The sequence below is a fragment of the Spea bombifrons genome, chromosome 1 (assembly GCF_027358695.1).
Source record: "Spea bombifrons isolate aSpeBom1 chromosome 1, aSpeBom1.2.pri, whole genome shotgun sequence".
Lineage (NCBI taxonomy): Eukaryota > Metazoa > Chordata > Amphibia > Anura > Pelobatidae > Spea > Spea bombifrons.
In genome coordinates this window covers 88708618-88724831 of record NC_071087.1, presented here as the reverse complement: position 1 = coordinate 88724831, position 16214 = coordinate 88708618, and the positions used below count along the sequence as shown (strand labels likewise).

At 38.4% G+C, this 16214-nt stretch overlaps 1 protein-coding gene across 1 annotated transcript; it reads left to right on the top strand.

The window, feature by feature from the left end:
- The first annotated feature begins 8415 nt into the window (after nucleotides 1-8415).
- On the top strand, nucleotides 8416-11874 carry LOC128495114 (thioredoxin-like). The gene is made up of 5 exons (XM_053465855.1): nucleotides 8416-8546; nucleotides 10279-10380; nucleotides 10854-10913; nucleotides 11024-11089; nucleotides 11405-11874. The coding sequence occupies exons 1-5, from the start codon at nucleotides 8523-8525 to the stop codon at nucleotides 11465-11467; spliced, it is 315 nt and encodes a 104-aa protein (XP_053321830.1). The 5' UTR covers nucleotides 8416-8522; the 3' UTR covers nucleotides 11468-11874.
- The last annotated feature ends 4340 nt before the right edge of the window (nucleotides 11875-16214 follow it).

Genomic DNA, 16214 nt, shown 5'->3' with positions numbered 1-16214 from the left:
TAAAACATTGAAATTTGTTTTTTTGAACCTATCGAGGCTATCGATCTTTCTCGGGTCTTTATAGTGCCTTCTGTGGAAGCTGTTAGAAGAACAATGACTACTTTATACTTTTCTAAGGTCTGTACGGCTTTCCATGAAGCTCCCACCGCTTTTTATCTGAAAGTTATAAGATAAGATAAGACCTAAAGCTAAATCACATTCAAACCAAATGGCTAGGAAGACATTTCCTGTAATATTTATGCAAAAAACAGAATGTTGCAGAATCTTGTAATAACTTTTTTATTGGACTAACAGTATTAAAATAATAGACGAGCTTTCGGGAGTCCTCCCTTTATCAAGTCAAAAGCATTTCTGACCAAGCAAGTAAAAAACACAGTTTAAAACTGACCAGTACATGTTCTGATACAGGGTTAAAACAGGGGTTAAAACAACACTGGACTAATACGGCTACCCCAAACTACTGTAATATTTACCAACACGCATGCACGAAACAATGAATGAAAATGTCAGTGCTTTTATCTGCTCTGTTTGTAGATGACTGCTTCATCCATTATAGATTGGGACATGTACCTGTAGCATCATATGCTCATGTACACAAATGCTAACACCATACGCTAATACACACACTCTACCACTACATGCTGACATAAACATTCATGCTAATGCCATACTGTAACATGCATGCTATCACCACCACATGCACACATGCTAACACTATACATACATAATATGGACAAAAGTATTGGGACATCCCTCTTAAATCAAGCACCTAGCCATGCAGTCTGAATTTACAAACATTTGTTAATACAATGGGTCATTCTGAAAAGCTCAGTGAATTCACGTGTGGTACTGTGATAGAATGCCACCTTTGCAATAAGTCAGTTTGTGAAATGTCATCTCTGCTAAATATTCCACGGTCAACTGGAAGTAGTATAACTGAAAGTGGAAGTGTTTAGGAACAGCAGCAACTCAGCCACAAAGCAGAAGACCATGGAAGGTCACAGAGTGGGGTCACCAAGTGCTGAGCCACATGATGCATAAAAGTTGCCAATGCTCTGCTGATTCTTTAGCTAAAGAGTTCCAAACTTCAACAGCACAAAAACTGTGCGGCAGGAGATTCATGGAATGGGTTTCCATGGCCGAGCAGCTGCATGCAAGCCTCACATCACCAAGTATAATGCCAAGCATCGGATTGAGTGGTGTAAAGCACACCGCCACTGGACTCTGGAGCAAAGGAAACGTGTTTTGTGTAGTGATGAATCACGCTTCTCTGGCAGTCTGATGAGCAAATCTGGGTTTGCCGGATGCCAGGAGACCGTTAACTGACTGCATTTTGCCAGCAGTAAAGTTTGGTGGCATGAGGCTGCTTTTCAGGGGTTGGGCTAGGCCCCTTACTACCAGTGAAAGGAAATCTTAATGCTTCAGCAAACCAAGACATTTTGGACAATTCTATGCACCTAACGTTGTGGGAAGAGTTTATTCCAACATGGATGTGCCCCAGTGCATAAAACGAGGCCCATAAAGGATGAGTTTGGTGTGGAAGAACGTGACTGGCCCGTACAGAGTCCTGACCTCAACACCATTAGGATGAACTGGAACGAAGATTGCAAGCCAGGCCTTCTCATCCAAAATAAGTGCCTTACCTTGCAAATACTCTAATGCAAGTTATTGTAGCAGCAAAGGGGGGCCCAACTGCATATTTATGTCTGTGTACAGTATCTCACAAAAGTGAGTACACCCTTCACATTTTTGTAAATATTTTATTACATCTTTTCATGTGACAACACCGAAGAAATGACACTGCTACAAAGTAGTGAGTGTACAGCCTGTATAACAGTGTAAATTTGGTTTTGGCATCAAAATAACTTAACACACAGCCATTAATGTCTAAACTTTGGCAACAAAAGTGAGTACACTCCTAAGTTGAAATGTCTAAATTGGGCCCACAGTGTCAATATTTTGTGTGGCCACCATTATTTTCCTGCACTGCCTTAACAATCTTGGGGATGGAGTTCACCAGAGCATCGCAGGTTGCCACTGGAGTCCTCTTCCACTCCTCCATTATGACATTACAGAGCTGGTGGATGTTAGTGACAGATGTGCTGTGATATCTAGCATCAAGATGTTAGCAGCAGATCCTTTAAGTTCTATAAGTTGCAAGGTGGAGCCTCCATGGATGCATCCTGGTGACATGGGTTCTCCAGGTAAGCGACGCACATGCACCCAGCCATCCACGTGATGTAAAAGAAAATGTGATTCATCAGACCAGGATTCTTCCATCGTTCCGTTGTCCAGTTCTTATGCTCACGTGCCCATTGTAGGCTCTTTCGGCAGTGGACAGGGGTCAGCATGGGCTGACTGGTCTGCTGCTGCACAGCCCCATACGCAACAAACTGTGATGCAGTGGGTGTTCTGACACCTTTCTATCAGAGCCAACATTAACTTTTCCGGCAATTTGAGCTACAGTTGCTCGTCTGTTGGATTTGACCTCATGGGCCTCATGACTCTGTTGCCGGTACATCACTTTTTTTTTTCTTCCTTGGGCCACTTTTGATAGGTGCTGCAGAACAGGAACAGCCCACAAGACCTGCCGTTTTAGAGATTCTCTGCCAGTCGTCTAGCCATCAAAATTGTCCCTTGCCAAAGTCGCTCAGATCTATACACTTACCCATTTTTCCTGCTTCTAACACAACAACTTTGAGGACAAAATCTTGCTGCATTGCTGCCTAATATATCCCACCCACTGTCAGTGGTCATAATGTTATGGCTGATCTGTGTATACACACAAACACACCAACTCTGACACTACAGTATACATAGCGCTATACATATACACACACACATTTATGGCTTAAATTAAATAATTTAAGGCATAAATGTGTGCGTATATGTATAGTGATATGTATACTGGACCAGAGTTGAGATTGTACCATTCTTGGTTGACAGCCAAATACTAGCTTTTCATTTATAGACTTTGTGGACATTTTCTTGTTTTATGTGTTCTGGGTTTATTTCTTTTGAGATTGCTTTTGCTATACATTTCTTTTTTTTCATATAAATATATTCTGTATCCTGAAGGTTTTAAGGAGTGTACATACACACAGCTTATTACACACGCATTGCAAAGCTGATGGGTTTTTTTTTCTCTTTTTACATTAAATAATCTTAAAAAAATGAAAAATTAAATAAGTGATACTGATAGACAACATGATTCATTTGAAGAAATATTTTTTCCTCAAGCTGCTGTAAAACTGCTTCCTACTGGTTTCAAAGGGGACTTAACAAAGGATGCTCTCCTTACACTGAGTACAATATGCAAAACCAAGTGAACCTGTTCACGATTACACAGCAGTTTTATTTCTAACAATGACATCAGTCGTTGACCTGATACTTCCTCCACCCAACATAATTAGACTTCAGCTTCTCAACTTTATTGTTTACAATAACCTTACTCTTTTGATCCCTGATAGTATCTAGAAAGACTACCTTGTAATTTTGAAACATTCCTTAATGGTTGTTGATGAGCAGCAACAGCAGCTACATGGAAATTTCTCTTGAGCACACAATTAGTTTATTAAGACCTGCTTAAAGGTGGGCTGAAGTAACAACTTAATATGTTAGCTTTACACATATGTAACTGTTACTAAATACAATAACGCTCCAGAACATAAGCCAGTTAAAAAAAAACATAAGCCTATATAACATGACAGAGAAAATGCATACCCAGAAAATTAAACATTCAGTTGTTTCAAACTGATGGTATTTTGTACTCAGCAAAACTCTGTTCAACTTTTACTCTTGTAAACCTGTACTAAGGGGTTTATTTGCTGTCATGGTAACCCCTGAGGCTGAGGACACATGGGGCAGGTTTGAGTTTTGGAGGGGGCCATGACGGAATCATGGGGAGACTCCTTGCATTACCCACTCAGTCCCTTCTTATGTCTAAGTTACCCTGTATTCATTGAGGGCCAGGGTGACCGGAAAACTCACTGTATTAAGATCTAACACTTAAACTAGGAAGCTGTTCTACTTATCTACCCACCCTCCTTTGAATTCTCTCCATAATGTCAACATCATTCTTGAGATGGGCCTCCAGACATACAAAATAAGGTCTGATCAGAGATTTGTAATGTGGCCCCACTACCTCCCTCTTTCAGCTCTCGCTATACAAACCAGCTCCCTGCTTGCTTTATACAATGCTTTGTTGCATTAAGGAAAGTCAGTGCTAGAAAGCTAGCAAACATTTTGCAGGTTCTCATTGGTTTTGCATGTTAGTGTCATTAACTAATAATGCTTCTTCAGAGAAATCAATTAGTGTCCCACAACTCAATTAGTATGATGATATGTGACCACTGTTGTGAGCCTGAAATTTCCAGTGCACAAGGGGCTGGAAAAATTCCAAAGTCCCTATTTTACAGTAAATACTTGTATGAATATGTAATGTAGCATACAGACATATATATATGTATATACTCACACTCACTGGCCACTTTATTAGGTACACCTGAAATACTCAGACCAGCCCGTCTGACACCAACCATGCCACGTTCAAAGTCACTAACATCACCTTTTTTCCCCATTCTGATGCTGGGTTTGAACTTCAGCAAGTAATTGAACAGATATACCTAATAAAGTTGCCAATGCGTGTATATTATATATATATACACAGTAAAGAAAAAAAATATTTCATCCACTGCTAACAAAAGACATGATCAGTCTTTAATTTCCATGGTAGGTTTATTTGAACAGTGAGGGACACAATAAAATCCAGAAAAAATGCATTTGAAATAAGTAAATCAATTTGCATTTTACTCAGTGAAACAACTATGTTTCTTGCAGTTGGCCACCAAGTTTTACACACATCTCAGGAGGGATTTTGTCCCACTCCTCTTTGCAGATCCTCTCCAAGACAGATTTTCTATGAAATTAAGGTCTGAAGACTAGTTAGGCCACTCCAGGACCTTGATTGATTGATTGCTGTTGTGGACAGGTGTCTTTTATACAGGTAAGAAGCTGGGATTAGATTTGTTAGATGTCATTATTTTGATTGTATCATATCATTTACTATAAAAAAAAAAGTATTAAATGTGGTGAAAAATCGCAAAGAAATGACTTTCTGACTTTTACTCATCTATAAAAGCTAATGAAAAACCTGCTAAATATATTCTATTGTTTGTCCTGAGTTTAGAAAGACCCAATGTTTTTATGGTTGTTTTTGCTTTTTTCTGCATGTTATAGGGCAGTTGGCGTTTTGCTATTTCAAAACCATTTTTTCAAAATCTGGTAATTCTTCCCCCATGTACTATTTTGGGTATCTTTGAAGCTGGCCAATGCAATGTACCCCATCAAATCATATATTTTTGAAGACTAGACACCCCAGAGTATTTCAAATGCTAACATTTTAACTATTTCCATGCACTAATTCTACCACCAGTCTTTGTCAAACTTTGTGGTAGTCATTTTTTGCTGTTTTTTTTCACACACATTTTACTTCATGTATGAATTAACAGGCCCTGGTATATGTGTTCAGCAACATCTCCTGAGTACAGTGATACCACCCATGCATGGGTTTGCCTGGCTGTTTTGGGGCAAAAGGGCCGCATTTGGGACGTGTGCATTTTTCAAATTGGAAATCAGACATGTGCTCATCCTTCCCCGTGTGTTAGTTGGGACATTGTTGAATTCAATTTACCCCATCAAATCATTCATTTTGTAAAAGTAGACACCCCATGCCAATATTTTAACTCTTTCCATGTGAGAAAATAAAGTGCTAATTTTAGGACTTGCTCATAAAAATATATTTATATATATATTATTTTTTTGGCCTTTTTAAAAAATATTCTTTGGAACTGGATGGTTCTGGATGAAGGTGGATGACTGGATGAAGGTGACCTCAGTGGGAAAGTATTTTTACATGTTACCTTTTTTTTTTTTTTTTTACATTTATTTTACTAATCACGTTGTGATTAGAAAGCTGGGCTCCACTGAGTTGCATGGTTGAATGCTGTACCTGTATTCAACCTGCAAGGGGAGCCAGAGTTCTCATGCGGGGCTGGAGAGACCCTCTGTGAAACATTTACAACGCCTTTATTTTTTGAAAAGGACGCGCCGCTATCTTGCGAGTGGCAAAATCACACGCTGTGGTCGGTTGTGACCACTCTCCGGAACGGTCACAGCGTGTCCTGGGGTGAGTGTTCGGTGTTGCTGAATGCCCCTCGCTAGAAGAGCTGATCTGGCCATGTATAATGCATAGCCACAATTTAATGATTAAGGAGACTGGAGAAATGTCACTTACTGTAACTTCGCACTATACATGGCCAGCCAAGCTTTTCCTACAACAAAAGTTTACTAGGGACAGATCTGCATAATATATACCACATTGTCCTGAATAAAGGACGCACTTTTTTCCCCTAAGTCCTTTTCCGCGGCTTCGCTTCTTCTATTGCATCTTGATTTTTTGTCTTTGCTTGTCCCTGTATCCTATTTCAGGCCACCTGACACACTTCCGCAAAAGGACTGAGCTTCCGGGCACACCAGCTCCCCCCGTTGGAGGAACAGGGGGGCTACACCTGTGACTCCGCTCTTATGCCACAGCTAAGTAGCCAGAATATTGCAGAGAGATTCAAGGAGAAAGAGGTGCAATAGCCCCTGTCTTTCTCCATGAATATTCTGGCTTCTTCCACAAAAGAGCGTTGTCACAGGGACAGTCTCCCCCCAGTTCCTCTAATGAGGTGAGATGATGTGCCCAGAAGCTCTGCCCTTTTGTGTTAGTGTGCCAGAAGCCCTGAGAGAAGACATGGAGGCAAGTGGACAAAGACAGAAGAAAGATGGCAGAAGAACAGGAAGATGTAAGAAGATGTAAGAGAAGAAGCAAAGCCTCGGGAAAGGAGACAGGGAAACAGAAGCGGTCTGCGGAAAAGGTAGGGAGAGAGCGTGAGTGTAAGAGAGAGAGCTTAAGAGGGTGAGTGAGAGTGTAAGTGTGAGAGAGGATGAGTACGGGTGAGTGAGAGAGTAAGAAAATACTGTTTTACTTTCTAGTAGTTGTGTCGGGACAATATGGTATATATAGCAGTTAAAAAGTTTAAACAACTCTTGTTTTAGTGAACAAATATTAATAACTACTTTAAAAGGTGGTGTTCCTGCCTAGAGAACCTCTTAAAATATCCCCAGGTTCTACAGCATGTAGACAGAAGTAAAAGAAACCTGCCATTTACTTTTCCCTTAATGCTCCCTGTCACATAAAGACTGTGTTTAACAGTTTATTGAAATACTGAAGTTGCCTAGAAACAGTCCTGTCAAGCACTCCTTTAGGTAATGCATCACAACAGTCTGACTGCTGACAGTCAGTACCAACTGCCGTTTTATGCTCATGTATGTGAAACAGCAAAGCTTTTGTTGGAAGTTGTTGGTCTGAATATCAAAACTGGAAAGATTAGTGACCTAAGTGACTGGATGGATCACAAGTTCCACTTGTGTCACCTAAAAACAAAGTGATAGAAAGAGACCCCCTTCCAAACCTCATAGCTATCACCCCTGAAACTCCCTACAAGTCTGTGCTCTTCATCCGTTTCCTCTGGGCTTATTCAGGGGTCTAAAGATTTTTTTTTTTTTAAGTATATAATAGTTTGCATTACCAATCAAATAATTTTAGTTAGGGACAGTGAAATCTATCGAACAGCATTACATATAAAGCAGATAAAATATGCACTTCAGTTTTATGTATTTGGGTCATGGTACCTTGTCATTACTCCAAATTATTAATTTACACCATACTAAAAAGGACATCATTTTAGGGTAGCAAGAGGTCAAAATGACAACCATTCAAATGGCCTGAGTGACATGTTTCAGAGTAGCAAGAGGCCAACGTTTAAAATGTCCTAATTTTAGTAAGTTATGTAACTAAGTAAAGCAATTACAATGCATTTTTTTACACACAATTACATTTATAATTCCCTATGTTCTCCATAAATATATTATGACTGATTATTTAGGGTTGTAGAATACTCTCACGCCAACCAAATATGTTGCGCTCTTAAGGGCATTGGGGGGAGAAAAGAAGGATTTGATACCGCTTTGGAGACCCTCCAAAAAAGAAACACTTTATAGGCAGGTAAGCGTTCTGAGGTAAAAAGGTTTAGCGAGCTGCTCTGACACTAATTGGGTAACGCATGCATAATCATTCGGGTTTGCTGACCTCAGTTTGCCTTAGAGCTCCTAAAACACCTTATATAATTAACAAAGATAATGGAAACAGATCATAAAACTCCGCATATATTGAATAACAGGACAGGCAGGATCTTTACAGTAAGCACTGCCCTCAAACTCCACCGCTTCCGACATCTCCGTGCACCTCCCCTAATTTTGGCGGCAGCGGGAGGAGCGCGAGCGAGTGTTCTACGTCACGTGCGCCAGCCCACCCAGCCTGCCCTACCTCTATATTACTGCACTTGCCGGTACTTCATTTATAGTGTGGTGGACTGGTGGTGGCATCTGCAGCGAGAATACCCGGTTGTGACGTCACGATGGTTAAGTTTATCGAAAGCCTGGTAAGAGCGGTACTTATGGGTAATTGAGGGCTAATTAGTAAATAGGAGGGGGGGGGTTATTACATTACGAAAACGCTTAATAGAGTGTTATGTGGGCGCGGTAGTGATTTATGTAATGGCTGCACGTGGCTTTGTGTGGCTGTGAGGGGACTGGCTCGGCATTGAGCAATCCAGTGTGTGGGTGCCGAGTCCAATACGTAAAAAGTAATACATTGTTGCACATTGCATTAGGTATTTAGACCGTGAAACAAAATGGCACCTCCATTCAGTCACAGAAGTCCAATAATGCTCTGTAATGGCCCAAGTCTAATTCATAGCAGATAAGGACAAGTATTTTTTATTTTACTGTATGAAGTAGGTTTAATATACGGTATTAAGAATATGGGGGTAGGAAAATGCGTTAACGGTGGCAGACTCTTGCTTTAATACCGATTCTGTGAGAAAATATTTTCCTATTCCCTTACATTCAGTGCAAGGTATATGTCTTTTTGTTTAATATATATTAATAGCTTTAATAAATATGTTTATTATCCATACTGCAGAAATCACTCGATGTAATCGAACTATATTAAAACACAAAATAACCAACATTTCTAGATTGTAAACTCTTTTGAGCAGGGCCTTCCCTCGCCTGTTTCTTTAAGTCGAATTGTTATGTTATATACTATATGTTATGTCCTGTCCACCCATTGTACAGCATTATGGAATATGATGGTGCTATATAAATCCATAATTTAATAATTTCCCCTGTTGTCTTCCTCCATGAGCCGTGTGCTGGGTTACTCATCATGTGACACATGACATGGCTTTATTCCTGTTAACTCCTTGGTAACTTGTCTCTTTACTCTATCTTCCTCCAGTGATTAGCCTTGTGGCCGTTACTATGCTTATTACAAATTTAAATTCTAGCCAATATGCTTAGCGTCAGCCACTCCTAAACAATATATATTACATTTGTCATAATTTAAGATTAAAGTAAATTATTTGCTTTATTATGGCATTAAAAAAATAAATAAAATAAAAACAAAATTGTTGGTTACTGTGTGCTGGGAATACTGCATTATGTAGTGGCGCATCAGCAATGCCCGTACACTGCTATTGTCTATGTAATATATTTCATTAATGTGCTGTGTAGTGAAATTCCTCTACAGATCGCCTCACTTTCATAATGGGTGCCCTTTAACATCCTCCCATTGATTTGGCAGCTGTCTGTATAATTTAATACCTTTTTGCCTAACCCGTTATGTATTGCAACAGTGTGTATATGTGTGTGTGTGTATATATGTATATAATAAATTATAATGTGTGTGTGTGTGTACATCTATGTATGTATGTTTGTAACTGAAAACTTATTGTTTAAACATCAAAAAAGTGCCAATTCTTGGTCGCCTCTAATGTCTTATCCATTTTATTTTTCCTTGGTGTAATCGTGTAACTGATCATGAGTGTGTGTGTGTATATAATATTACTGAGCAGATGCCTTGCTAGGATATGCAGTGGGAAGGGTTCTTGACATCCCATGGAATAGGGTGCAAATGTCTGAAGATATTCAATCTTTTGCTGCTTTGGTAACCATGAAGGGTTTACACAAAATGTAAATTAGGTTAAGTCTTCACAATAACATGTTAACCTTTCATGTACAGTATGTACGAAAGCCATTTTAAGTAGCCGACACTTAAGATGGGTTAGTTTTTGTAACACTGATGTCCTGTTTTCTTTGTTCTCCCAATAGGATGAATTTAATAATGTGCTCACAACTGAACAGGGTCTTGTTGTGTTTGATTTCACTGCCACATGGTGTGGACCTTGCAGAGTGATTGGGCCAGAGTTTGAAGTATGTATTACACTTGTTGCTGGATTTGGTGCTATATTTAATTAAAGCTAGTCCTCTGCAATGTTATATTTCAAAACACTTAAGTATATGGTCACATATAACATGGAAGTTATATCTGAGAATATATTAACTTTAAGACTAAAGCTGCAGGGTTATCTTATATTGTACTACCCTTATATCTTACAGTATACTTTAATACTATATACTTTAATTCTGCATTTTTTGATTACTCATTTTGTCTTATATGAACATTACTTTGATATGAAACATTTAAATTTGACAAATATGCAATAATAAAATATAAATAAAAATAATGCTAAAATAAATCTGGAAGGGGCAAATACTACTTAACAACACTATAGCTATTTTTATTTAAAAACAATCCTAATCTAAAACATATTGTACTAGTTTCAAAATAAGCTTGTTTTCCCTTGATACAGAATAATTTATTTTCTCTTTTTAATCTGTTCCAGAGACTAAGTACAGTCTATACTAACGCAAAGTTTTATAAAGTTGACGTAGATGATGTTTCGGTGAGTTGGTTTTTTTTTTTAAATTTTTTTAATTTTTTTTTTTTTTTTTTAAATCCTGTTCGGTTATGTAACTTATCTGACCTACTTACTTACTTCTTATTCTCTTCTAGGATGTAGCAGAAAAATGTGGAATTAGGGCCATGCCTACATTCCAGTTTTACAAAAATGGGAAAAAGGTACCTCATAGTCGTCTGTTTGCGTGCAAAAGAGAGAATGTTTTGCGGTTATGTTTTATGTTAGATTTAATTTACTAGAATACAGGCGATGTATACGTACGTGTGTGTATGTATGTGTATATATATACATACAAATATAATATAATTGCCCTATTATATTGGCATGTTGAAATCATCTGTTTAAGATGTCTGATTTTAATGTAACGTTTAGTTTAGGAGAAACGTTACATTAAGTGTTTTGCGTGTTTTATTCTAATCGGTTTTGCTATAAATATAAGGAAGATTAACTGCATAACATGCATTTCTTCTTGGCAGGTTGCAGAATTTTCTGGTGCTGATAAACAAAAACTGGAAAAGATAATAGCTGAGCATTGTTAAAGTCGCATAGCAAAGAATATGAAGTGTGACCATAAGATCTACCCAATGAACAACTTTTCATCAAAAGTTGGTAGCAGGTTTACAATGAATACAGTAACAGTTGTTGAACACTTTTTCTTTGACAGCATTGCTTAAGCATAGGCGACCTCAAAACCACCCTCGTTCAAAATTTTGTACCTCTGATCTACAGTACTGTAGCATTTTGTTATGTGCTGCTGAATACTATGTTTCAAGATTACTTGTGTCTGTAAACCTACATTTGTCAAACTATATATATATTTAAAAGTAACTAGTGTTCATACATCTTTCAAAAACATCTGTACATTAACCTTTCGGAGCTATTGAATAATGGTCTTTACATTTGTTTCTGCAATTGTAATATTTTAATAAACCTGCATTTAATTGTTTTCCATACTCATGTACAGGTGAATTACCTTGTCCTCTAATGGGGGAAAATGCATGATTTTTAACCCAAAATATCTTCTGATACAAAAGTGCACATAAGAGACAAGTTTAAAGAAGGAACTATCCATGAGGAGAAAGATTAAAATAAAGGGGACACTATCAATCCGTAACAATAATTGATCTTATTTGTAATGGGCAGCAGTTGGGGGTCAGTTAATAGGTGTCTGACACCCATAGCATACCTTATGTAAGAGGAGCTGTTTTGATGAATGGTTCAGCCACTGCTGTGTGTGTGGATTTATTTATTTATATTTCGTCTTCAGCTGCTCCAAATTGACATTAAGCTCATCTACCTTATGTGTCAACACTACAGTTGGAGGTGCTGTGGGTGCCTGTGCAACTATTATATAACCATGTATTATAGTCATCAGACCTGGGGGGTGAAAGGGTGTGGTAAATTAGAAACCCTAAAATCAGTCAGAAAAATTAAATATATCCCTTTGGCTATATTAATATTTAACTAAAAAATCATAGCAACAGTGTGGCCTGGGAACAATCTCCTAAAAAATGTAATTGTGCTATTTACAAGGGAGACTCCAAACAGCCTATAGATTGGTGCATGGCAGTGCCTGATTGTTTGGGGAGGGGGTGTATGCTTCCTTCTATTTGGCAGGAGGGCTGCTGCTTGCCTACTTATGCAACAACAGGTGTGATCTTTCAAGATGGTACCGGTACATATAATGACCCTGGGGCATATGCAAGTGATTAACGAGCAAAGATCACTGGCCAGACCGGCAGGATTCCAATGAGCCTTCATGAGGTTTACATTCTGAATTGAATAGAAGGGCATAATGGAAATACACAGGCAAAGGGGAAATTCTATAGCGCATACACTTACATACCCAGACGCTTACCTACCCTCTCAGACACTTACATACCCAGACACTAAAATACCCGATCAGACACCAAACCAAGACACACTCAAGCAACTAACTGCGATGCCTCAGCAGGCGCTTTCTGCAGCTCCCACGGTATTACGGAATGACGCTGTGTGCTCCAGAAAATTAAAGAGGTAAGTCTACCGGATCTGCCGATGATTTTGGGATGGCACAGTGCCGCCGGGGTCCCGGTCTTGCTTCTGGAGCGCCGCCTGTCGCAGAGAGATCAATGATCTCACCAACCGGCTCTGCTTCCCTGGCAGTGGGCAGCAATCCCGGCAGTGTGAGGGTACGCGCGTATGCACCCTCTGCTGCCCGCACTTTCGCCGGTGCTCGGTGATAGACGCCCGGTGGAAGTGCCAGCAGCAGCTGAGGTTACCAGGAGGATCCAGGCCCCCTGCAGCGCTGTGGGGGATCTGGATCTTAGTCTCATAGTCTGACCTCTATTGATTAGAAGATTACCTCGATTGTAAGATGAGGGCTATTTTTCAGAGCATTTGCTCAAAAAAGTACCTAGTCTTATAATCGAGCAAATACGGTATGTTCAATTTGGTGTTGAGTGGGGAATAGGAAATACACCAAAAATGTCTAATAGTTCACAGAATTCACGCAAGCTAAATACTAAAAGGAGAGCAGTGAAGCAAAACAACCACCTACCACCACACATAAACTAGAACAGGAGCGATTGATAATAATGCAACCCAAGACATATTTTCAACAACACGCTCAATCAGAACTATGCAGTCCTGTAAAAAAAAAAAAAAAAAAGAATACTTTTACACAACTCGCCCAGTGTAGGCTACACACAGCTCTGAGAGGGACCCAGCTTTGTGCACTTACAGGAAGGAAATGTATAGAATAGGGCATGACAAACACCAGGTTGTCATGACAAGACAAGGGTTTTGGAGGATGAGAGCGTACTGATCAAGGCTGCCATCAGGGAAGCCAGGCCTCCTACTCTACTGTAGAACTCGCTGAGGCAGGTGCATTACATGACCCCATGGTGGCAGAGAGGCAGTGGAGACAGGTCTACATGAGATAAGAGGTGGGGGGATTAGTGTTTGTTTTTGTACCGTACTGCAGTGTCAGAATATGTATAGTGCTACAGTCTGTGTGTGTATATATATATATAAATATATATTTATATTAGGGTGGTCGGTTTTGGTTTCAGCCAAGTGCATCTTGAATTTTCAGTTTCGGTCCAGACTTTTCATTTCGGTGCATCCCTAAGATATATATATGTAGATATATATATATATATATATATATATATATATATATATATATATATATATATATATATATATATATATTCTGTATATGGTGTTGGAGTCAGTGTATGTGTATATTGGAATATGGATGTGTGAGTGTATGGTGTGTGTTACTGTGTGGCATTAGTGTGTCTGTATTGTGTGTGGTGGTAGTTTGTGTGTTACTGTAAGGTGTTAGTGTTTGTGAGCATATGTTTGTGTAAATGTATGTTAGTGTATTATCATGTGTGGGTGTTAGTGTATGGTGTTATCATGAGTGTGTATGTCAGCTTATGGTGGAGCAGTGTCAGGAGTGAGCACCTGGGAGATGAAGAGGAGGAGCAGGAGAGAGATTATGCGATGCGTGCAAACGCAAAAAGATACAGCACAGAACAGAAGTGGCACGTACAATGAGCTTAATTCCAGGTATATTCTAATTGCTAGCTTTATGTTTAATAATGAACTAATGAATGCATTTATCAACTTTATTTAATGAACAATGAATTATTTAATGTATTTATTAATTTATTTAGCTATTTAATGTTTAGAAATTCTTAATTTGATTTACTAATAATTCAATGTATTAATTTATCATCTCATTAAATAGATTACTATTTTATATAATACCGGTATATGTAAAATAATATATTAATATTATATATTATATTAAGGGGACATATGATGTTGGAGTAGCACCTTAGAAGAGGGGAGATATGAGTGAAAATCAAAAAAAATAAACCCTTGTTATTCTAGTGGAATTGCATGTAGGTATTGGGCCAAAATGCTTAAATCAGAGCAGCAACCAAGCAACAATTCCCTTGCCCCTCTGCATTGGGGAGAATACCCTGAACCACAAAGCACTTAAAAGCATTTGATGGCTGAACATTATCTTAGAGTTATGTTATTATTTATTTTTTCAATTTAGTCTTTATTAAATATTTTTTTATAAGACGAACAATAACAAACAGTATATAAATAGACAAAACATTACATACTTAAAGTGCAAGTATACAATACATTAGAGTAAGTAAAATATTCAGATCTGATTCTGCAAACATATCAAAGAGAGTAGAAAATCGAACCATCGTATTTCTAGATTTGTGTAGTCCATGTGCACCCACACACATACAAACAATGTTTCCTGGGGAGGGGGGGGGATCTCGGAATGGAAGGCCAAGGTGTTTCTAATAAATAGACCACGGAGTCCAGCGTGCAGAACCCACAAGAAGTCCTTTGATAGTTTAATCAGTTGTCTGAAACCAGCGATACCAAATCTGATCATATTTCCCTATTGCATTTACTTCCCTAAAAAAATATTTTTCCGCAGTACATTGCTGATTTATTTGAATTTTGATCTCCTGCCATGTTGGGAGATTCTGAATTCTCCAATTTCTAGCTAAGCAAATTTTGAAGGCCAGCAAGATGTTTATCCACCAAGTCAGCTCATTCCCCTTAAGATCTATATGAAAAAGAAACATTTGAGGGGAAAGGTCTATGTCGAATCCAAATAACTTCTGAAAAAGACCAGTTATTTTTGTTTGAATCTGGATTAGACAACTACAATCCCACCATATATGTTTGTGGGTACCTATTTCAACATGGCAGCGCCAACACAAAGCTCCCTTTGATGGTTGAAATGTAACGATCCGTGCAGGTACCATATACCACCTGTACATAAGTTTAAAAAAATCCTCTTGGAGATTTATACAATTAGTTGACTTTCGAGTAGCTTGCCATGCTTTGTGCCAAGTCTGTAAAGAAATGGGGAGTCCTAGATCTTTCTCCCACTGCTTATGTGCCTTACTCTTATCAAGAGTTTTATTATCTTTAAGAAATTTCAAAATCCTCGATATTATTCTTTTGGAAGAACCAGAAGTGACAAATTTAAACCAGGGAATATTCCCAGGTGGCAGATTTGATATTTAAAAATGTTCGATATCTCTTGAGGGTAGCCCATATTTTCAAGTCAAAAAAGAGAAGGAGGCTATTTGGGTTTCAGTATAAAGATCTATCTTTTTTATGCCCAACATTCTCAAATTATCTAGTAAAAGGTCAGGCAAAAAGAGTGGCAGAACCTTAATAGGGCAATTTTTTTGTAAATAAAGTCCCTTTATCAAATGTTTTCTTAATTTTGAAAAAAGTAGACATAATATT

What these genes read in the sequence shown, in the direction of transcription:
- LOC128495114 (XM_053465855.1), top strand. Translation starts at nt 8,523, where the DNA reads ATGGTTAAGTTTATCGAAAGCCTG. An exon ending in TTAAGTTTATCGAAAGCCTG is followed by an intron (nt 8,547 to 10,278) that starts GTAAGAGCGGTA and finishes TTCTCCCAATAG; the next exon opens with GATGAATTTAATAATGTGCT. An exon ending in TGATTGGGCCAGAGTTTGAA is followed by an intron (nt 10,381 to 10,853) that starts GTATGTATTACA and finishes AATCTGTTCCAG; the next exon opens with AGACTAAGTACAGTCTATAC.